Source organism: Metopolophium dirhodum, chromosome 3, assembly GCF_019925205.1.
Source record: "Metopolophium dirhodum isolate CAU chromosome 3, ASM1992520v1, whole genome shotgun sequence".
In the NCBI taxonomy this organism is placed as follows: Eukaryota; Metazoa; Arthropoda; class Insecta; order Hemiptera; family Aphididae; genus Metopolophium; species Metopolophium dirhodum.
This window is the reverse complement of record NC_083562.1, coordinates 9,908,324-9,933,147: the sequence shown is the minus strand read 5'-3', so window position 1 is coordinate 9,933,147 and position 24,824 is coordinate 9,908,324. Positions and strand designations below refer to the sequence as shown.

General features: G+C 31.7%; 3 protein-coding genes across 3 annotated transcripts; 1 reads left to right on the top strand and 2 right to left on the bottom strand.

Annotated features, from left to right (window-relative positions):
• Nucleotides 1–2,212: 2,212 nt before the first annotated feature.
• On the bottom strand, nucleotides 2,213–9,278 carry LOC132941047 (ribosome quality control complex subunit TCF25). Its single transcript, XM_061008895.1, has 11 exons — nucleotides 9,139–9,278; nucleotides 8,478–8,633; nucleotides 8,199–8,390; nucleotides 7,915–8,135; nucleotides 6,815–6,900; nucleotides 6,619–6,749; nucleotides 6,361–6,554; nucleotides 4,451–4,861; nucleotides 4,105–4,357; nucleotides 2,715–2,890; nucleotides 2,213–2,648 (listed from the first exon to the last, which is right to left on the bottom strand). The coding sequence occupies exons 1-11, from the start codon at nucleotides 9,175–9,177 to the stop codon at nucleotides 2,432–2,434; spliced, it is 2,076 nt and encodes a 691-aa protein (XP_060864878.1). The 5' UTR covers nucleotides 9,178–9,278; the 3' UTR covers nucleotides 2,213–2,431.
• LOC132941048 (histidine--tRNA ligase, cytoplasmic) lies at nucleotides 9,104–10,711 on the top strand. Its single transcript, XM_061008896.1, has one exon. It carries the CDS (start codon nucleotides 9,119–9,121, stop codon nucleotides 10,601–10,603), a length of 1,485 nt encoding a protein of 494 aa, XP_060864879.1. The 5' UTR covers nucleotides 9,104–9,118; the 3' UTR covers nucleotides 10,604–10,711.
• Nucleotides 10,712–11,113: 402 nt separating this feature from the next.
• LOC132940127 (ankyrin repeat domain-containing protein SOWAHD-like) lies at nucleotides 11,114–24,350 on the bottom strand. Its single transcript, XM_061007549.1, has 6 exons — nucleotides 24,294–24,350; nucleotides 18,553–18,625; nucleotides 18,080–18,172; nucleotides 14,148–14,177; nucleotides 13,214–13,356; nucleotides 11,114–12,380 (listed from the first exon to the last, which is right to left on the bottom strand). The coding sequence occupies exons 1-6, from the start codon at nucleotides 24,348–24,350 to the stop codon at nucleotides 12,177–12,179; spliced, it is 600 nt and encodes a 199-aa protein (XP_060863532.1). The 3' UTR covers nucleotides 11,114–12,176.
• Between the last annotated feature and the right edge of the window lie 474 nt (nucleotides 24,351–24,824).

The window sequence follows — 24,824 nt, the reverse complement described above, 5'->3', positions numbered from 1 at the left end:
GGTCTTACTGTTGTAGAATAACACAACCAGGTGCATAGATAAAGGGGGTATTTTGGGTGTCCAATTTAAAAAATCATGAATAAGCGTCAGATCACAACAGTAAGTAATGTTATTAATTAAATACCTACCTTATTAAACATTTATTTGTTCAGTATAATTTATATAACACCAAAAATAATACATCAAATGAGTATATTTAATACTCCTTGTTACATAAAAATGTTCACTCACGAGTCAGGAGTCTACATAAACAGTGTATGGTGACTGTTTAACATGATTAGTAGAAATGGTGCATAATATTTTAAATGATTGATAAATATTGAATTACATTTAGTAGCTGCATAATAAAAGATGTATATTATCTAAAATAATTAGCAATCGTTAGAATAGTTCTTCCTTTTTTTAAATAATAATTTACACTATTTATAATTTGTATATAGGTATTATATTTGTTACATAATTGTATGATAAATGCATTTGTTTTACAAAATTAATTAGAAAAGTATCTTTTAAATAGAACACAAACTTTTAGACAAAATTAAAGTAATTTAACAAACGTAAAATACTAATATTAGGATCAATATTTGTATTTTTTGAATATTAACAAAAATTATTAGATTTTCATATTGGTACATACCTACTAGTGGTGGTAGGCTAGTACAAATTTTATATTCCAGCACATTCTAAAGTTAAATTTCAAAAACTATAAAATAGTCACTTCTCTTTTCAAAATAAGTTTATGAATACCTACTGAACATTTATAAGTATGCTGAGAATATTTACTAAAATATTTTAAATGATTGATTATTATTACACAAAATATAAATATATAATATATACTATAAGAAAAAAAATGTATTTGTTTAAAATTTGACAAAAGATTGTTAAGATATTCTTTTTTGCTGATTACAAATCAGTAATTTCAATTGAAAAAAATCAAAATGATAAATTGATAATCTACTATACACCACAATAAATTGTATGCACAAATATTTTTAGAGAAAATAGACAAAGGGAAAGGAATTTGAATTTACTTTTGTAAGAAATGAAACAGGCAAGACTATACTATATAGAGCACAAAATAATAAAATAAATTAATATTGTACAAAAATACTCAATATTACATTAAAAAATCTTGAAATTTGGTTATTGATTTTAGTTAATCTTGAAACAAATATAATTTGTTCTACCCACAGTTAAAGTAATCATATAATGATTAAAAAACTTTCTAAATGGGTTTTATATATCAAGCATTGAACCCTTTACCCTCATTAACCTTTCTGAGTGTTAAATTACTTTTGATATACCTACATAATTTGATATACAATATTGTTGAATTTTTATTCTAAAATTAAATACTGTTGAATATATTTGTATAAACTCGTTATAAAATAAAGTACAAAAATGTTTGCTTAAATTTTATAATTATGTTCGATAAACTGTCTTTGTAGTTCCATCTAACTCTTGTGTAACTAGGATTGAATTAGGTAGTAATAATGGCATAAGCTAATAAAAAATTAAGATTGTGTTTGTTCAACTTAAAGTTTTTATGAAATTGTTTAAAATAAATTTATTTTCATTTCATAACCCTAATCAAAAACAGATGAATTTATTATTATACAACATGAATGTATATATTATTTGTATAATTGTTGTACCTATTATGGAAATAGTAGTATAAATACTTCTCAATGAGGCATGATAAACGGCCAATGAAATTAATCAAAAAATCCTCAATATTAGTCTACTGGTGCTCACGGTTGATATTTTTATAAGTAACAATGTGGATTGATTCAATAGTCATGTTTGCATGTTAATTAATGGATTGATTTAGTAGGTCATGTGATAAAAGGTATAGACTATGGGTTGTTAGGTATTTTAAATTGTACTGAATACTATAAGTAATTTTAAGACTTTACTTTAGTTTAGGTCTAAATATAAATTGTAAATTAAAAGGGTGAAAATAAAAATTTCTAATTCTGTGCTCTAATGTTATTTATTTAATACACATTGAGAAGGAGAACAAAAAAAATAAATATAAGTTACAGTGAGACATGATAAATCAAACATAGTTGGATACAATTATCAACTTTTAATATAAGACATACAATAATAGCCTAAAGATTTATTAGTTTTTGTATGCATGAAGAAATAAGAAAATGGTTGTATTGAGTAGTATGGGCAGAGTTAAAATTGTTTGTGATAAAAAAAATAATTAAAAATTTTTTTAATATTTCGTCTATACACAAATTTAATTATATAGACATTTAGTTAAAATAAGATTACAATAGAATATAATACACACATAAGAATGAGCCCAGTCTTCTAATGCAAAATAATTTAAATTTAATCAAACTTAAAAATAATTATAAGATAATTGGAACACAAAAAAAAAATTCTGAAAAATCATTAAGTTTATTAAATGTTACTATTATGCTGTATCCGTGAGCTCAGAATCGTCATCTATATCGCCATCTGCCGGTACATTTGGTGAGTGTACATTGGACAGCAAATCTCTCATGGCGTCCAATAAAGAGTTGACACTTTGACGTAAATCACTCCTCATTTCTTCAATTTGCTCACCGACCATTGTTATTACAGGTCTTGCAACAGCTTCGGCCTCAGCTGCTAACTCTTCGTCAACATTACTGAAAGTTAAAGATAACACACAATTTTATAAAATTGTATCTTTAGATACAATGTTGATAAATTACCTTTCATCAGAAAGGGCTTGAAACACAGGGTTTAGTGACCGGAAGAACGTAGAGAAAAGTGAATGGTTTTCTACAGCCGTTCTACTGATGCTATCATGAGATGATCTGGAATTGTAAAATGATGTACCGTCTGGCGGTGGAAACGGGTCCATAATGAGAATTGGATTTGTCACAGCCTGACAACAAACATAAATTAGAGAAACATTATATATAATTGATGAGTATTTAATAGTATTTATTTTTTTATCAATATTGCTATAAGTAATGTCAATAATTAAAACTAAGAATTATGTACAATGTTACTATTATATATATATTTTTTTAAATAGATTTCTGATTGTATAATTTAATACACAGGTAATTATTTTACTATAAAAGGAAAGAACATTCATTAAATGTGTTTAGCTTACATTTCCAAATAAAATCAACAAAAATAACATATTATATATTAATTAAAAATGTATGTTTTCTAATTCATACTTTTGTTTATTGCAATGTAATAAATATTCCAATTTCATTCAAATTTAATTTCGAAAAAACAAAATTTAAATTTATTTTAATATGATTAATCGTTAATGTCATTACATTATAACATTGGATGGTAAAATTTGTTTAGTCTTTAAAACATGGGTCAGTAACCCACCACATCAAACCAATTGTGTAGCTCGCATAATACATTTATAATTTACATTCAATTAAACATAAAGAAAACATTACTGTGCACATAATCTTAGTAGATGTAAGACTATTTCTTGAATAATTTCCATTTGTAAAATATTGTGTAGTGTACTATATTCTGCAGTGTTTAGCATAAAATGTACTGTTAACGGCTGTCAGTAAAAAATGATTGTCATATACGAATACAATATTAATAAACACCTATCTATCCTAAAAAAACAAGCAAAATGTTATATTTTTGTGGCCCTTGATAAAATTTCTACAAGTGTGGCCGTTCAAAAAAAAAAATTAGAGTGTTGAATATAATACAATTTTAGCGCAAAACTTGGCTCACAGAAAAACACGTTCATCCTTCATTAAATTTTCTTTTTATTAAAAATTAACTTTTTTCAAGTCACATAATTTTGGATTTTAAAAACTAAATTTTCAGAAGATATAATAAATGTCCATATATTATTATTACAGATCTTTGAGTATTTTTGTGGCATTAATTTTAAGTTAAATAAAAAAATCTAAGTCCAATAAAAAACTTAAGGGGCCTCACTACCATGTCTTTTATTGTCAAAAATTACTGTTTCTAATTCCAACAATACATGTCAAAAGAGACTATTCTAAGCGGCACAATAGGTATTTCCCTGTAATTTCTCGACTTTTGTAATTTCAACTACTTTTAGTTAACCAATTTTTAACATATCTATCAATCTAAAATTACCTCAGCTGGTGGTGCGATTGTGTCACTCATGTCTGACAATAACAAATGTCTGTGTATATTCAATGGTGGTTTGGCACTGTATAAAGTGGCTCGTAAATTTTCCATGTTTTTCACTACTGGGTCCTTAGCGTCTACTCTATCAAGTACAATTTGCACGTTGCGTTCAAGCCATGGTAACAGTTGAACTTCTTTCCATATATGATAACTCCTCGTTACATACATGGATATTAAGTAAGACAATGATTTCGGTTGTCTATAAAACCAAATTTTTATAAATTAATGTATGGTCAAACAACTATAATGTGTTATAAGCATTAAATATATATTATTTAATATGTAAACATACGTTTCAGTAGCATAGGTTGTGAAAAAAGAATGTGCATTGACTCTTTTATCAGCCTGGATGGAACACTTTTCTAATAAAGGTATTAGAACTCCAGGAAACATCATTAATGCTTCTTGCAACAATGTATGTGCAGGTTCAACGTCACCTTTCTGCCATTTAGCAACAGCAAGAGAAAACTTGATATTAGGAAGCTGTGTTAGATTTCTTGCGGAATCAAAAGCATTCACAAAATGAATGAACCATGTATATTCGGAAGAACGTAAAGCGTAAAAATCGATACATAGAACTACAGCAAGAGGATCATCCATTGGGGATAAGGACAAAAGAAGTTTGCAGAATTCCAAAGCTGTACGATAACAAGCTCTAAGTCCAACAAATGTTAAATGTCTGTATAAAGTCAGGAACAACGCTCTATAATCAACAATAACATAAAATATAAATAAATTATAAATTTTATATTGACATAATATACACAAATCATACATTTAAACTAAATACCTAAGTAATTATGTTAATATCCATATGTATTTTTACCACATAATATTCATAAAATCCACATTAAAATTAGATTTATCTGTTAAATACAAAAATTAAATTTTTGTTTTTTTTTTTTAATTAACCCAGTTTTTAATAAAATAAAAAGTTTATTGCTGCTTTTTTTTTATTAGAGAAGAAAAGTTTTATTGAAAGTCAATTTGAAATTATATTTACTATTAGAAGATACAGCTATTAAGTCTATCATCTATCAACACTAATCACTATCAAGAAGGCTGCAGCTGGTTTTGTCAAAAGTCAAAACTAATGTAGATTTGACCAATCTAAACATTAATTTTGTTTGTCATAATGTTTTTCAATATATTTATATTTTGTATTATAAAATAAACCTTAAGGGGGCTGGAAGGGGCTCCAGTCAATGAAAAAAAAGTGACTTTTAGATCAATAAGCTAGGCAAAACTGGAAAATTTGGTTTGACAGATTTTAATTTTAAAAACAGATTATGATTGATCAACAAGTTTACTAGAGAATGATTGAGGCGATTTTGAATATTCCAATTATTGTTAGTGTTATAATAAATAATATAAATACAAAAATATCATATTTTTATTCTTGGATATCACAGCTGAAAAAAAATATTCAAAATCACTTCGATCATTCCTTAGTAAACTTGTTGATCATAATCCGTTTTCAAAATTAAAATCTGTCAAACCAAATTCTTCCAGTTTTGTCCAGTTTATTGATCTAAAAGTCACTTTTTTTCATTGGCTGCAGCCCCCTTAAGAGGACCTTATATACACACAGATTTATTAACTGTAATAATGTAGTAACTTTTACATCATTGGAAACAAAATTCTGTACCTCAGATTTATTGTTCTAGTAAATTAACCTAATATTGCTTAAGGTTCAAATAACAACCTAGGAATAATGATCATCATAAGTGTGCACAGTTGGAATCGGCAGGGATAAATAATAGGTAATAGCTAATAAGTATTCACATTTACACTTAAGCAGTCAACTATTGTAGTCAGTAGTTACTAGTTTACATACTCTCATATCAATGATGTATAATTGTATTCCTTATATTATTTCCATACCAAATGTTAACAATTATTTGTATACATTATATACTCCTATTATAAACACTTAATATCTACTACCTATAGGCTATAATATTATAATATTACAATTGTTTACAACTAAAAAAAATATGTTCACAAACTAGACAACAACAATAGTCTACTTTGACTATCTAGTGTGCACACTTATAATGACCAACAATGTATCAAAATCGCCAGGTTTTTAAAATTAAAACTAATATGGATATTTTCAAAAATGTCAGCAGTAATAAACCAAACAATGAAAACCTTAACATACTAATGGACATTAGATACTTATTTAATATAATAAAATACCTATTTTCATGTAAACGGTAGTCTAAACGACATTTTCCATTTGACAAACTAAACATGGGATGGAATGAATTTTCCAATGAGTACAATGCTTGTTCAGTGAGTTCAGCCGCAACTGGCAAGTCTTCACTAAGTCGTGCCCATTCTGTCATTTGTAACAGTACGTCAACGTGGTATGGATGGTTATTGATAATATTCTAGAAATTAAATTAAGATAAGCATAATATCTTCTTTTATAGTTTAAACTTAATTGAAACCAACCACTAGATTTCCCGATGACATATGAGACACAGCTGTGTAGAGTTGCATTTGAACTTGTTGGTATTCTGGACTATGTTCAAAGGCAAAATACATAATACCATTTTTGCTTTCCAAATATTTCATTGTTGAACCTACAATTTATTGTTATTTTTATGCAACTTAAACAAAAATGTTACTTGAGTACCAATGTATGTACCTGATTTTCCGACGGGTGGCCAATTGTCTTTAGGTGTCACCAACCAAGTGGTTTTCAAATGATTTCTTCCTCTAAACTTGCGTTTGCTAAAAATTAAAAACATGTTTATGTTATATTTTCATTCACTTATTAGTTTTTAGTAAGTGTCTATTAAATCAGCAATTATAATTTATTACAATATAAATTAAATGTATACTTAATTAATAATAAGCTCTTGTACAACACCAAAATATGCTCATTCAAACATCTATATCAATACTTCCATTACCATTTATTTAAAAGTAGTAATATAAAAAGGTAAATTAAAAAAAAAGTTGAAAATAGCGTTGTACATGATATATATAGAAAATGTTGCTTTTTAATAATTAATATAAAATTATAAGGAAATTTAATTATATTTTGTAAATTTTAAAATGTTTTATGATACTTGTTAATAAATAAAGTTAATAAATTAAAATGTGAAATTTATATTTTTTCGCCTATTGATATTATTCCAAAGTACATTGATATAGTCATATAATACAATTTATTATTTGGAAATAATTAAATTAAACTTGGTTTAAAATTAAAAAAAAAGGAATAATAATAATATAAATATAACAGAAGCTAAGTTATCCTTAGAAATATAATATATTATGTTGATTCCGTTTCCTTCCTCAAAATCACATTTATGTATTTAATGATTTATTATTGAATGGAAAATTTAATACATCCATTAAAGTTTTTTTCATTACAAATTTAATGACAAGGTGAATTAGGAACCTACTATAAAGCAGAGAAAATTATATTTGTTGTATGCATCATATTATAGACTTAAAGCCTGGCCATTAACGTTACATTTATATACATTTGTAACATTGTTATTTATGTATCTGTTTATAACAAAATAATTTATTTCAAGCGGAAAAAATAGTACAAGTTAAAATATAAAACCGAGGTAAAAATTATTTAGTAATAATACTTATTATCAAAAAATAAATTTTATTACATTTTATTCTAAATATCTTATAATTTGCTATAGTTAATTAAAAAAATTGTATAGGTACAATGTGTTCTCGAAAATTGGGTACACTCAAATCAATGAAATTATTAATTTTTACCTTAACTCAGCTTGATGAACAACACGTCCAAACATTTTGCGCAGTTCATTATTTGGGTTAAGATTTCGATGCTGTACAGACAAAATATTTTTGAAAAATATAGTATCACGGTTGCTCAGCATATTCTGTGAAGAGGTAGCTTCATCATCTTCATCTTCACCTTTGTCGGGTACTTCACCCAATATTTTATTCACTTCACGAACACTTCTTTCCACTTCGTCCTAAAGAAGATAATTTTAAACTAGGTATACTTAATATTATTGTTCAATTTGACATTTACTTACCTCAACATTATCTTCACTGCTACGAGTATGTGATGACAATACTTTACCAGACTTCTTTCTCTTTTTCTTCTTTTTCCTTCTAATGTTCTCTTTATCGTACGACATATTTTCATCTTTCTTGTTTACGGAACCAGTAGTCTCATGGTCATCGTCTTCTTTGACTTCAGACTCAGACATAGAACCATTATTCAACTGAAAAAAAATAATAGTTCACATAACAATAATAACAATATTGTTTGTCAGTAAATGTTTCTATTTCGATAAGACGTTCAAACTCACCAAATCGTACATGTTTAAGTGTCGCTTTTTGTTTACACCACCAGAACTGGTTTCAGTATCATCGCTCGCATCGTCTTTAACAGGTGGCAGGTCACGATCGTCCTGCAAGCCCATTTTTCGCAACACCCTCGAAGACATTGTGAATTTGGTGATTGACTGAAACACTCGGAATTTGTATTCTTACATATTTCGCGATGACATCAAAAAGGAATGGATTCTTTAATCTTTTTTACGGCGTTGGAGATTCAGTGATTGTAATAACTTTTGATAGTGATATATTTTAACGTGATATTACGATAAAATTTTTTTTTGGACTTTAATGAAAACTAACAATATTATAAAGCAATAATAATAATAATAATGAAAAACACCAACAGTCAGTGTCGTGGTAGACGTCACAATAATAATTTACTTAATTTACATTCACACCACTACAATTTTACTGATTGGAATGAAATTTATTTTATCACATATCACAATTATCTTAAATAACAGCTGGACGATTTGTAGGTTAGGTAATTAATTTTAGTAAGCTTATAACCAGTGTCACCAGCACCATGACCACGGCCATATAGATCTATATGGACGTGACCATGACTGATAAGTGATAACCCAGTGATAATCACTAATCAGTTATCAGTATGTTGAAAAATATACTCACGCTTTCACGGTTTTCGAACAAAGTGAAATTGCGTAGCATTCGTTCGTGTCAGAATTTGTATTGTCTCAACATGTCTGACGAACAGGATAAACCTCGGGAAAAGCCGCAGGAGAAGTCTTCCAAAGTCCAATTGAAGACGCCCAAGGGTACACGCGACTACGGCCCCGAACACATGGCCATCCGGAATGACGTACTCGGACGGATTACTGAAGTGTTCAAGCGTCACGGTGCCGTCAACATAGACACACCGATATTTGAGCTCAAAGACGTGCTGACAGGTAAGTACGGCGAGGACTCAAAACTTATCTACGATCTTGCCGATCAAGGTGGCGAATCACTGTCGCTGCGATATGACCTGACCGTGCCGTTTGCACGTTACCTGGCCATGAACAAGATCACCAACATTAAGCGATACCAAATTGCCAAGGTGTACAGGCGAGACAATCCATCCATTACCAGGGGCCGTTACAGGGAATTTTATCAGTGTGATTACGACATAGCTGGCCAATATGACGAGATGATACCGGAAGCCGAATGTGTATTTGTCGCTGCTGAAATAATGAAAACGTTAGACGCAGGCAACTTCAAAGTGAAAGTCAATCACAGGCTCTTGTTGGATGGACTGTTTGAATCATGTGGCGTACCGACAGAGAAGTTTAGGACAATTTGTTCTTCAGTAGACAAACTGGACAAGTCACCGTGGGAAGAAGTTAAAAATGAAATGATTAACGAAAAAGGATTGTCTGAAGAAGTAGCCGATAAAATTGGAACATATGTGCAGATGAACGGAACCGATGAACTGGTCACAGCTCTGTTTAAAGACGATGTGCTTACCAAGTCTACAATGGCAGTACAAGGGCTTGAATCAATGAAACTGTTTTTTGAATACATTAAAGTATTCGGAATTGAAGATCTTGTATCTTTTGATTTAAGTTTAGCTAGAGGTTTAGATTACTATACAGGAATAATTTATGAAGTAGTTTTATTAGATAAAGGCCAATCTGTTGGCAGTGTAGCTGGCGGTGGTCGCTATGATAATCTTGTTGGTATGTTCCATCCAAAAAACAAAACCATACCATGTGTGGGTATATCAATTGGTGTTGAAAGGTTATTCACTGTAATCGAAGCTAAACTTGCTAAAGAGAAACAAAAAATACGTACTACAGAGGTGCAAGTGTTTGTGGCTGCTGCTCAGAAAAATTTGGTCGAACATAGAATGACAGCGTGCAAAGATTTGTGGAATGCCGGTGTTAAAACTGAACATTCGTATAAGAAAAACCCTAAATTGTTGGTTCAACTGCAGCACTGTGAAGAGAATGCGATTCCATGGGCTGTCATAATTGGCGAAGAAGAAGTAGCTAAAGGTGTAGTTAAATTAAGAAATGTTACTACTAGGCAAGAAGAAGAAGTTAAGAGGGAAGACCTCGTTGAAGAAGTATTCAAAAGGTTAAATATTAAAAACTAGTATATTTTTGGTGAAGTACCTACACATTTTGGTATTAAGTAATTTTTTTATGATGTGGTTTGTCAATGGTTGATTCCTAATAAAAATAAAAACAGTTTTTTTTTATTACTTGTTTTGTTATTATTCTCTACATAATATTATATTTGGTTATATACTATAATCCCAAGTTTATGATGCTGCATATTTATTTAATAATCCCAAGTTTCTCATGCTGTATTATTTAAAATGTACATGTTCAAGCGTTTAGTATTTGAATAATCTGTCAATTACATATAATATTGTCTATTATTAATGTTAGTTACATTAAATTTGTCTTGATAGTAAGTTATACACCGTTAAATATATAAGAAGTCACATAACAAAATTGGAAAATTATGGTTTAATGAGGGCATAAGGTTAGGTGAAATTAAGAATTATTCAAAAGGTAGGTAATCTCAGACCTGACCTTAATTATGTTTGTAGTCACTAGTCTGTGGGAAAAAATAGTTATGATATGTAAGTAAACATGGCTGATCAAAAATATTTGTAGATATTTACTGTATATTAATAATTGATGAAAATGTTACGTCCTAAAGTAAATTAATACTTGTACAAATTTAAAGAACTTAACAACAAAATTATAAAATAGATAATATTAATAACAGTGAGCATTTTAACTTTAAATAACCCGATAACATAACCATTATTACTACAATTAATCTTAAAAAAGCTGATCGTCAATAAAATGTAGTATTAATATTGAGAAACAACACGGACTATAATCTATCAAAGTCCGTGGTAACAATGATTGCCTATAATGCTAAAATAATTATAAACAAAATACAATAAATAATATTATATAAGTACAATTGGATATTGAGATATCAATAATAATATATTAAACAGTAGGTATGTAAAATGAAACGCCTTTTTGGTCCTTTGTAAAATATTGTTAATGACATATCAGCAAAGTAAGTAGGTAGCTCAAAAAACGTTTGGTAAAAGTGTCCGCTGAACTGAATACAACATTATATCCGATCAAGTTATTTAAAGTAGGTACAAAAAAAAGTAAAACAAAATGTTAAGCGTTTGCGCACAAAAAATAAAAATAAAATAAAACTTCCTCTGACCGACGACATAAAATCGCAACAGACTAATAGTTATAATATTTATAGTAATAATAATATTAGATAATATCTATATATAGTACACAAACTGTCAGACCGTATGCGTATAGTCAAGTATGTGTCACATAAGACATATTGCCTATTATGTGTGACACGTAAATATCGACTATGCATGTGGACATGGTTGTTACCATAGACCTATTAACTAGTTAATAGGTCTACGGTTGTTACATATTGCTAATAATACTTTGGGTGTGTTGAATGTCGATCGTGATGATATTATGATGTGGATGACTATGGATGAGACAATGATAGAGTATAATAATGAACCCATTGTATTGTTATTTCACCCGAGACCGACTATCTACGCAGCAGAAAAGCGTCTCGAAAGTCGGCAGCAAAGCCCCGCATACCACCGACGACCGACATGGGTATAATACAGTGTGATGTCCGACACGACACGGCGGTCACGACGGTTGATGCCAATTCGTGCCAAATCCGCAGGCCGTGTCCGAGTCCGAGTCGCCAGTGACGACGATTTCCGCGGATTTCCTCTTGTCTGGCGACCGGTCGGCCGGGGCCGAGGCCCTCCTCAGAAAGTCCTGTGGCCGCTTGGACTTCCTCTTCTTAATCGCAACGCTTTTCGGAGGGGGCATTCTCTTGGCGTCGTTCTGCACCGAAAACAAAAATTAACTCGAATTAACACGCTGCACATATTATTATATGATTTGTCCCCTCCCCTCCACCCCCATTCTTAGATTTAGCCCTAAAAAAAATTGTGTACGGTTTTAAAGCCTCAATACCACATTTTATTTTATTTTTTGAAAAATATAATTTATTATATTCGACTTTCTTGTCGAAAACTTTTCTTTGTCAAGAATATTATAGACGACAGACGTAAGGCTATATTGGCTACGTTGAACTATAATACTACAGTTTACAAGTGAGGTTTACAAATTTGGCAAAAGGTAATCATATAATATGTATATTATGTGATTATATAAATATAACAAATATAATACTATAAGTAGTCACTTAGTAGTGACTATAGTGAAGAAATTTGAAATCAATTCACAATAACAGGGCAGAAAATTATTGTTGTTAAATTACCATTACCATTTCAATTATTTTATTCAAATAAAATAATGATTAATATTATAATTTAAGTTTGTTCTGAATTTATTTTGTTTTTACTATGCCTGTTACAACTGATAATTTGTATTTAATAAAATTGAGTGTTGTTGATGGTTTTGATTAAATTAATATTATTTTTTTTTTACTATAGCCAACGTCCCCTAGTATTTTGACCCTAGTTGCGCCTTCAAGTTCCTGCATCAAATATGCGGACACGACACTACCACAACTGTTAAGTCGAATAATAATTGCAGTCAGCAGTTGCAGTAACAGCCGTCGTGACGTGGCGTTGCAATTCAATATTTAGTATTTTTTATTATTATTTATTGATTTATTATCGCCACCGTATAAGGTCGTGCTTTTAGTAAACCTGTTGTATGTTGTCGGCAGAGCCCCAAGTCTTGTGGATCTTTTCCGCGTTGTGTCCGACGCCCAGGAAGTTGCTGAACGCCTCCGTGGTCCGTTTAACGCGCACGTTCAGGGACCCGATCCTCAGAAATCTTAGGTCCTTTTCTGCACGCCGAGAAGGAAAAAATGACAAAACGATAAAACGAAACCGACGAGACGATTTTTTTTAGTAGTAAAAAATTACTGCAGCTCGTTTGGCACATATTATACGTATATATATATATTAATTAATATCATATTATACAGATTAAATATTAAATGAATATAATACGATTTATATAATATTAAATACCTGTTCATTATGAACATAGGGATTGGGTACAATAATTTTAGTTTGCAGACCATGCTGCATAAACCCTTGCGTCTTATTTGAGTATTTATACGATCATTTATTATAATAATAATAATATGTGTATATATATACGATATAATATGGCATAGTGCACTGCAGTGTAAATAATAATAATATATGTTAGGGGCGCCATTTCTAAGTGGGCAAATGTATATAATAGCTAAACTGCTAAGGGACAATGCCCATTTTATCTAGGACGAACTTAATCAGGAATTATCCACTAAAACTATAACCAAAAGTTGATACAGAGATATTTTTTAAAATAACTGAAGAAATACCAGTATAAACTGAATTGAATGTTGAAAATATATAATAATGAATAATTAAAAACGTTCGCTTTTCGGACACATTTCAGAAAAAATTGTTCGCGTCACGCCCAAGAAAGTTGTATATCTATACTTCAAAACCTTAAATAATATGGGTGTAAAAATAAAATCTTGTTCCTCCACCCCCCGAAATGGCGCCACTGTTATATTATATTTATGTATTATATTATTATGTGCTACGTGAAAACATAAAGCGATTAGATGCGCTCGAGACTTACCCATGTGTTTGTGTTTTCGGGCGTTTAGTTCTGCAAACAAACAAACACTACAGTATATTATGAACGAAAGTACAAAAAACGAGATAAACAAAAAAAAAAAAAACACAGAAAAACGTGTCTAGACTTTAAGTAGGAGAAAACTCGATCGGAAACATAAGACAGAAGGTATATGGATATCATTGAAGAGGACAGAGACTGCGGTCTGCGCCGTGTTAACTAATTGTCTAACCGACAGAGCCGTTCGTGCGTGTATGTACATTGTACATATTATATTACAGTAGCTATATATACGTATATTATATTGTTTTCAGCAAACTTTTTAGGCGAAAAGCGTTGTTATGATATTTCTTAAAAGTTTCTATAGCAGAGCTGTTTCAGGTAGGGTAGCATATTATAGTACAGCATGCGCGATTTGTATAATTGCATAGCGTCAGTTTAATGTACATAATATATATATATATATATATTATAACATAGTATAAGAAGAGACTATAGTAATATACATATTATTATTATACATTTATAGGTACACATACACACACACACACACACATACACATTACATGCTGTATAGGTTATACGCTTGTAATAATATAATATTATAATGTCTTTGTGTTATACGGTGCCGAGTACCTATACTGCTACAAGAGCGCATATAGCACAATAATATGTAAGTATGTACATAGAAAATGAAAGCCACACCACTCTTATATAAAAACTGTACTTGCCTTTCCGCGTCCAACAGCCCTATAAGCAAAACAAATAAGTACGGTTAAGTATCGTCGGGTTTCGTCGTAGGTACACTGTAGTAGGGGAGATGACAATTATTATAATACATATTTTCTTAGTATGGGTAAAGTTGATATTATTATATATTATACTATTGTAATATGCATAATATTATATTAAGACATCAAGTCCGGTGCGCGTAGGAGATTAATTTAACAAACGCGAATAGCCTGCAAACGCATTATTCGTTTCGTTAGCGCGCGAAATGTTAACACTATAGTCCAAGTAAAAACATATAATTAGTATTGTTATAATACGGTATTACATAATGGAACAGCAGCCACATGCTTTGCACACGCGCGTCTAAAATAGTATTATACTATGAGGTATTGCAGGCGACACACGTCTCCGCGGTCGTCACAAAACGTAAAACGAAAAAAAACGTGCATTATTAATAACAATTATTACCGTATTTTATACAGTATGACTTACATAATATTATGTTCAGATTTGGTCGTATTATAGTATTACGGACTGTGACTGGCATGCAGCATAAGTAGGTATTAATAACGATATGTACGCATGCAGTGCAACAATATCATGTTCGTTTATTATATATTATATTTTATAGGGCAAAGCAAATCGGTGACTGCAGTTGCTGTAGGATTAGGAAAACGTACGCCAGTGAATATAGCACACGTGAAATGTATTCGTCCAAACCAAATAGTAAAAAAATGTATAGGTTATAATAATTTTTCACCGAACATTTACCAGCAGTTTCACGGACCGGGGAAAAAATATTAAGCGTCTGCCGCTACCCGCTGGCAATTTGTTTGCAGAAAAACTTTATTTACTGTATTAACTTTTTTACGCACTCAATAAACATCATCCCTCGGATTGGGGTTGTTAAGTGGTAGCTTATATATACATACACAATAATATTTGATTTAAACAATTATAAAACTAAAACTTTTTTTTTCTTTTTTCTTTTTTTTTTTTAATCCTGGAATTAATTTGATCAAAACACTTATAGATACCTACACTCTAATTTTTGTACGTAAATTTGAAATTATTCATGTAACGAAGGTACATTTACATAAAACGTCATTTTAACCAAATAATAAAACCACGACAACAAGTATTCAGTTACAAAGTAGGTAATTAAAGTATAATGATTGTTGTTTTATTTTTTTTTCTAGAACTTCTGAAGATAACTTTTTGTAGAGATCAAAAGAGATTTAACAAACATTTTTTATCTTAGGTTTTACGTAGGTATATTAAATTCGCTTTTTATCGATTGTAATAAACTTTATTATTTATAAAGGGCACAAAAGATATCTGTTTTATAATTGAGTGCAAACAAATCTCAGTACGTATATACGTTATTATCTTCAATTAATATTATAATATTCAGATAAGATCGAAAAATTCAGACAGTTGGATGAAGATAAATAATAAGAATTTAATTTAAAAAATGCCTAAACTTCAGTAATATGAAGACATTGAAGTCAATCAATACAATATAAACATTTGTCTAAGAATTCTCGATTTTAGAATAAATTACTTATATAAGATAGGTACTTACAATATTATACAACCAGGATAATAATTGAATAATTATTGTAAATTACGGTCGAAGACAATTATTATGTTGTTGTTATAGAATGGTTTAAAAGAAGCTGGCATTAGCTACCAAATATTGAATTTGTTTTTCCATTATAATAGACTTTGTTTAAATAATTAAGACAGGTAATAATATAAGTAGTAATATATAATACATAATAATTGTATATTGTTAATTTCATTATATGTTCTTGGTTCATCATCGCACAAAAGGTACAATAAAATTAATAAATATACATTTATATTATATATTTATAAAATAGCTTTCTGTGGCTATTCAAATTATGTATATTATATTAACAAAGATGACTCGTGTACAAGTAACGAATTCAAATCAACAATTCTAAACAATTATTAACTAAAACAATAATACATAACATTGATAAAAATTAAAAATGGTTTGATATATTTTAGGGAAATACGCATGTTAAATAATTAATTAGGATTAAACGCCTTGTCCCGGTAACTACTACTAAATGTACAATAATTACTGCGCATATGTGTAAGCAATATTATTAGGTACTTATATAGTTAGTTTGTGAAAGTGAAAACCATGCACCGCGAAAATACGACATATATTATTTGTATTATATACAATACGCTTTACTGTCTATTGCAAATGCATAGTACAGACAAATGCAGCAGAGGGATTGTTTTTGATTTCATTACATGTGTCGCACATTTATTTGGTATTCCGTTACCAAAAAGCGTTTTATAATGTGATTTACCGCAAAACGATATGAAAAGAATGTTTACAAGTTATATACAATAAGGTATTATAACCGTATTGAATTTAAATTAAATTTTATGACACAGTTTGACGGCGGTACCTATATGGGGCTATATTATTATGATATATTATATGTAATAATATTATATCGATTTCGTCAAAGATGTGTACCTATACACTACCTTTGCGTATTATAATAAGATACGTTTTATTATAATATTATTATATTGTGGCGGGAGCTATTATAATATTATATATCTGAACTCGATACGGGCCGACATGTCGGATTACAGAAAAGTCGAGTATTATTATACTATTTATTAAATGTGCGTGTAACGACGATCGGTGTTCGTGTGACGGGCAGGAGGGTGGAGAGAGGGTGTCGAGGGTTGTTGGCGATGCGTGTGGTATAATTATTATTATTGGTGTGTGTACCTATAATATATTATATGCAAATAGGACGTAGGTAAGTCGTACGTCGTATATTATATACATTGTGAATAATACGTATAATGTGGGTTTTACCGATTATATAGACGTGTGTGTGTGTGTGTGTGTGTGTAAACTGTGAATAATATCATATCGTGTTGCGTATCGTTATTATTATTATAGAACTATGACAGGGCGGAGAAGTAGTACAGGGCGGAAGACGGCCTAGCGCCGTCGCCGACACCGTCACCGCAGTGTTTGTCTCTGGCGGATTTGGACGACGGGGCTACTACTTGGACGGCATGCGAGAATGACAAGGAAGACAAGTTGGCGGTTTTTTTAGCGCGCCGCTTCGGCCTCGGCAAAGAGCTGAACAGCAGCAGCTTAGCGGCCGTCGAGGGCTTTTCGCGGGCATACTCACTGCGATAAGTGTCCGCCGACAGGCTCGTGTCCTGGTTCGTCTGGTACTGCCTTGGCTTCCGTCCGCTGTAGTCCCGCACGTTCGGGTCGGCTCCTGAAGCGCCGTTTTAATTATATGTATGTTATATTATTTTAGATCAGTGGCGGATTTAAGGGGTTACCGCCACCGTTATACAGATTAATTCAAGCGCGCCCGCAGAATAAAATCCCACCTGCAGCGAGGAATCCCACCATATGGGGCAAGATAAAAATTACATTTATAATCTATTGTTAGTTAAAGTGATATCGGTATTAAATTAAATGCAATGGCCTCTTTGCCCCCCCCCCCCTCCCTGCGTGCGCCCTTGTAGATCATATTTTAGGTACATATTATAAACTTGATAAATAGACTCGCCGTACTAACGATTGCCATTCTGCAGGCGGCGTTTTTATATTACAGCTATGATATTATTATTGACAGCGTATTTCGCTTACCGTACGACTCGACCAGTATCTTGTAGATCTCTTCGTGTCCGAACTGCAGGGCTAAGTGACACGGCGTGTAACCCTACGGAAATCAATCTCGTCGTTAGAACGAACACGCGATAAATAAATATTATAATACGTTGATTTGCCGCCCTACTCGCTTAAAATCACTTGAAATAATGTTGGAATATTTAAGGGAAATTATTACAATAATCAAAATGTAAAATATTTACATCGATTGACTCTATAATATCACATACATTTTAAATGTATAGGTAAATCGAAAAACTATGAGTAGTAATTATAATATAATATTTAATTATTGTGGTGGCTCTCTAATATAAATAAGTATTATTGTATACATTTTCCAAAATCATATCAGAAATATTTATTAGAAAATATTCATCGACGGGTGATAATGTTGTCGTAGCGGTTATGGCGCTTATAAGAAAAATACACATGGGTTCACCGTTCCCAATTGGAACGTATAGGAAAGTTGCGGAAATATCATTTTGTGGGCGGCAAATATTTGGCCGCCCCACAAACTCCCGTCTGCAGGCAACAACATTATATATAATAATAATAATAATACTATTTTACTACCACTATTATTATATATTATATTAAATATAAACTATAGTTGATAATAATGTTCGACGGTGGAGGTGCCATGGCCGAAGGGGCGAAAGGTATAATGACGAAACTGCATCGCGGTGCATAATAATATGCAGTATAATAATATGATGTATTACATATATTATATTATTATTAATCCTTTATCTAAAGTGTTACCGCAGTTTGACGCGGCGCCTGAGTAATTTTAACCAACGTCAAACACATTCTTTATTGTATACCTACGAAGCTTTTCTGCAGCCCATCGTTTCGGTTTGAATTATTATATATTATTGTAGAGTATTAGAAGGGTCTTTCGTTATAAATATATGTTATAATTGCTAGCGGAAATAAGTAGGAATATATATTATTGCGTATATAATAATAAGTGAATAAGTGCATTGACGCCCAGGAAGGGGTGCGAACATTATTCAACAACAATAATATCTTTTATGCTAATATACACACATATATTATATATATAGATATGTTTATTATATTATGCGATGGCGTTGCTGCAGGGGTGCAGGATTGTCGCGAGAGTGCTATGATTTGTCACCCTTTTTGATTTTTAAATCGTTTCGTAAACGTCCTAGAGGACAATTAAAATTTCGAACAGATGTCGTCGGCCGAGTATTGTATTCTATTTATATATATGGAAATTGAATGAAACGAGCGTACACACACATAAAAAAAAAATGACAACAGTGTCAAGGGGTTTGTACAAAGAGGGTAGGTATACATATTGTATAGTATTATATACGTGATTTTAAATTCTCTCTTGTTTTTCGAATATTATGCGGTTCGTCACGCTTCTCAGTTGTTTATTGTTTAAATGCCAAACCCTTTCTTCGCAGTATTGAAAATTAGTTTTATACTTACTCCATTCTAATTTGTTCCAATTGTTGTGCAAGGATCCATGTAAAAAAAAAAAAAAAAAAACAAAACAAAAATAAGAGCTTGAATTAATATTAAACATTCAGTTGACTCTAGTCGGGATTTTGTTCTGGAAAGGGGGTAAACTTTTGAAATCCCAATGGAAATCCATTTTTGCGTACACAAAATGTGGAACTTTTTACGGTATTCGGTCATACCTTCAAAAAGAAAGCATTTTACTTTTCAAGTACGCTTTTCGACTATCGTGTATATAGAAATCTCAGGTTTAGTTTCGTTCAACTTCAGTTTTTAATAAAACTGAAATATACCAAGTTCAATATTATAATGATTTGCTTAATAGACGTTCTATATAGGAAGAACTTAAATGGAAATATGCAGAGGACTATATTATGTCTATATTAGGTACTATAATAATTAAGCACATAAACGGTGGTAACTTGTAATTAATATATAATGGAGGCCAAAAATCATCCGTTTCGTACACACAAATACACAAATACACATTAATATAATATCCTTTTGTATTATAGGTACAGATTATTTTTCTTAAAATTCTTCTTAAGGATCGTCAGCGTTCAATCACAAATTAAATTACGGGAGACGTAACGCTATAATTTCCACTATCACCTTGTCGTGTATACATTGTCGTGGTTTGGTAAATTATGTTTGGTTACAGTTGTTTTAAGTGGCTATTATAGTGCCTCACTGTTCGAGAACAGCATTTTTCTCGTTCTTCACCAAATTAAATAATATTGTTTAAGATAAAACGATTTCACTAGTCATTAATAAACACATTTATATAACCATATTGAACCACCTAATCCACAGTGGAATAGTTTTAGCTTTTTGGTAGGTCGTAGGTATATAATATGTATTATATACTGTAGTTTATATTGTGGTAACGGGTTGACCACATGGTTCACACGGAATACAATGACAGCCCCTTTACATGGAGACGACGGAGTATTGATAAACACTATAACCACACGTCGATCGGGTTGGGATATTTACTTAAAGGTTACCTGTGGGCTGTGGTATCTATTGATATGTTGGTAGATAACATTAATCGAGCAAGCAATCAGGGAGTATCGTTTCATACGGATAATCGAACACAGGCCAAGTGGAATGGCGCTTTAAACGTTATTAACTTATAAATATTAGCGGAGAAATAACGGGAATCGAGAAAGAGTTTTAGCGAAAGGTTAACACTCCACGACCTCCACAACTCGCGAATAATATTTGTTATATAAGACTATAGGCGGGTTTCCACTAGATACGTGTACGTGTACGTGCATAAAAACACTTTTCTGTGATTGGTTGGTGTACATGGTAAGATTTTGGTATACCAGGGTGTTATACGTTCTTACCACGAGCTTGACCATTTATACCATGAAGTTGGATCCAGTTCAACTTTTCACGTGTACACGGCTCTATATTGATAACATAAGAATATATGAGATAACTAATATGTTACCAATCCTAACCGATCTAACCCATATTAACCGATGGGAAATGTTTGTAAGACCGTTCTTACGCGAACGTATTCGGACCATATATGCACGTAAACGTACACGTATGTAGTGGAAACCCACCTTTATCGCGGTGGTGCAGTATAATGGTATAATATTATGTTTATGATACCTATATTCTGGTGAGCGCTGGTCGTCGTAGTCGGGTCCGCACCGCACTGATCGGTAACACGCGCTGAGATAAGAATGTGCGATACACGCGCTGCCCACAACAACAACAACACACACATAAATTTATTATTATTACGTATTTACGTGTACGGGTTGCAGCAGTGGCGGCGATTTCTATTTTTTTTTCTTTTTAATAAAAATAATTTTTGTTTTACCTCCACCCGCCGACGCCTCCGCGGCACTTTCGTCCCGCCCCGCAGTTTTACTACATGTAAATCGACGAAACTGGCTTAACGGTAGCCGTCGCTTAGATATTATCGCGGTCGCGTATCTGGACGGTGAATCGATATTCGTCGTAAAAACACCACAACGTAAGTACACCTCGTAGGTATATATGAGTATATTATACTGCATTAAACACGGTGCAGCAATGTATAACGGAGCCAGAGCGATCGCTTTATAGCAGTCCCCGGGGGCGTCGTCGTCTTCGTTACGAGGGAAGAACGACTTCTTCGCGTTTTTTCTCCGCAGCAGAGATTAGAATAATATAAGCCGACCGCGTATCTCCGGGGGGGAGTCTTTCCACGGAGGACGACGACGACGACGATGACGACAACGATATCATTATATTGTGTAAAAATGACGGCGCGGACAGACGACGGATATTATAGTAATAATATTATAAAACTGGATACGCAGAGGACGAGGAGCTGATGTGCGGCGTGCGCGAGCGCGAACGGTCGGATCGCGCTGCTATTATATAATTATTATTAAACCGAATCTCTGTATACATATAATTATTGTTATTACTGGAACGCGTATTATTCTACACAGTACACACACACACACACAATCTCTATAATAAAATAATAATATAATATACGTACATACGCGTATACGGTACCACCGGGCGCATATAATATAATATATATATATATTATATAAACGTATATAATGAATAATGTATTATTAAAAATCGTTATAATATTATTATCGCTATAGTTATCTCCTGCGTATAGGGAGCTCGCTCCGTAGGAATGTTACTAAAATATTATATATATTTTATTATTATATTATAATATACTAATCGTTTCGGACCTCGGGCAACGTACATTATATATATATATATGTAATATGCACAGTACACTGCAGTACGGCGACTGGCGAGGACTTCAGGAATTCGGACGATTCGCAAAAGTAATCGTTCGTATATACATAACATATTAACATATAACTATATTTATATAAGTCGTCTCGTCGATTTCAGACGTAAACCTAGTCCAGGTAAACCTGCAGCTCTTTTTTCTGAACGATAGTCTTACAAATTATTATTATTCTTCACTTCTGTTTATAGTTTATACGGATTCATTACAGATACAACTGTATAATATTATAGTAAAGGTCGGTTAGGTCGATAGTAATAAATAATAATGTTGCAGGTTAGGCATATAATATAAATGCGGAAATATCAGTGATTGGTGTATACCTTTTGATGTAATGAGGTACTTCAATACAGTTACCGATGCTTCTATGCAAATTCGTAGGCGCTGCAAAGTAATTTTTAGATTTAGAAAATAAAATTTAGAGCATGGGCTTTTATTGTAGAACGGATAAAGTGAAACTGTGAATTCTGCGATGTCCACAAATTTTCATTTTTTTAAAACACGTCTGTGAACATAACATTTTTGGACACGTGAATGTTTTATAAATTTAGAATGAAAGTTGTTTGTTTTAGTTAAAAACTGCAAAATTATCGAAAAAAGTAGCAAAATATACGTTATTTACATTTACAGTGTACAATTTATTGTTGTGTCCCTAAACGCAAGAGGGAAAACGCCCCAAACAAAGCGGTAGGTACCTATATTCCTAAATACGCTACTTGCATCGGTCCAAAATAGTAGTCTATAATAATAAATTAGAACAGTTCGCTATTTCCAATTACTGATTGTTACAGCATAATTAAAATCACTTTAATCATATATAATATTACCATAGTTTATAATACATCCACTGCAGATGGTTATTATACACTGCACATTCGAATTTTATAATTCAACTCTCAAGAGGAATGAATTTTTCAAAACTATATCATGAATGCAACCTTGCCATCCTAACCCAACCGGCATCATGCTAACACCTGCAGAGCACAAACCACAAAAATGATTGCGATTGTGACTTTGAAATCGAAAAAAAAAATACAATATATATTATATTATAATAACGGATCCAGTGAGTTGCGCAAACCGTTTCCTATTATTGTAATAATACCTATAATATAATATGATGAAAGATTTATTTTATGGATTAAAATCGTCATTTTTCGATGTCCTACACTCCTACGTCTAATCAACAACATAGCTTATATGTAATTATTATTTATTAATTGAAAATCTATACCTGTCACCTGTGTAGTTGTTATGCGTTTCTAAATGATCGTCTATCGGTGCCGACACCCAGTAGGTAATAATAATATTATGACGACTGTGTATTTGTGTGTAAACGATATAGGTACAAAATAATGGTAATTGTCGTGGCTCGCGCACGATGGAAAATAATATAACATAAAAACACGAAAAGCACTCGATCGTTCGTTTTGCTTACCGTTTTAGCGTTGACGTTGGCAGTGTACGTGCCGGCCAACATTTTCACCAGGTCCATGTTTCCGTGTTTCGCCGCCCAGTGTAACGCCGTCTGAAAAAAAAAACGCAACCCGCATTATATTATTATAAATTATAATAATATTATATTAATATTATTTATTTATTTGTTGTGTGTGTGTGTTTACAGTGCGAGTCGTGTATAGTATTATTATTTTACTCGCACGCACATAATAATATTATATATAATATTATAATAGGTATACCTAATCCGCTCGAACGACTAATTAATCTTGCATGTTGCACACTAATTTGTAGGCTATTAGCCACGTAAAACTAGTTCTCGAGGAATAATAATTTTCGTATACACATTTTATTATAATATATTATACGCGCATAGTTTGTTGTTCCCAAACACAACGAGGCATTGTATCAGCTGCTGCCTCTGCAGTTGCCAACTCCTCCTCGGCTCTTCGAACGGCGGTGGCGCGCGCGGCTGTGACGATTCCGAGCGCGGCCCCGGATAATAATAATG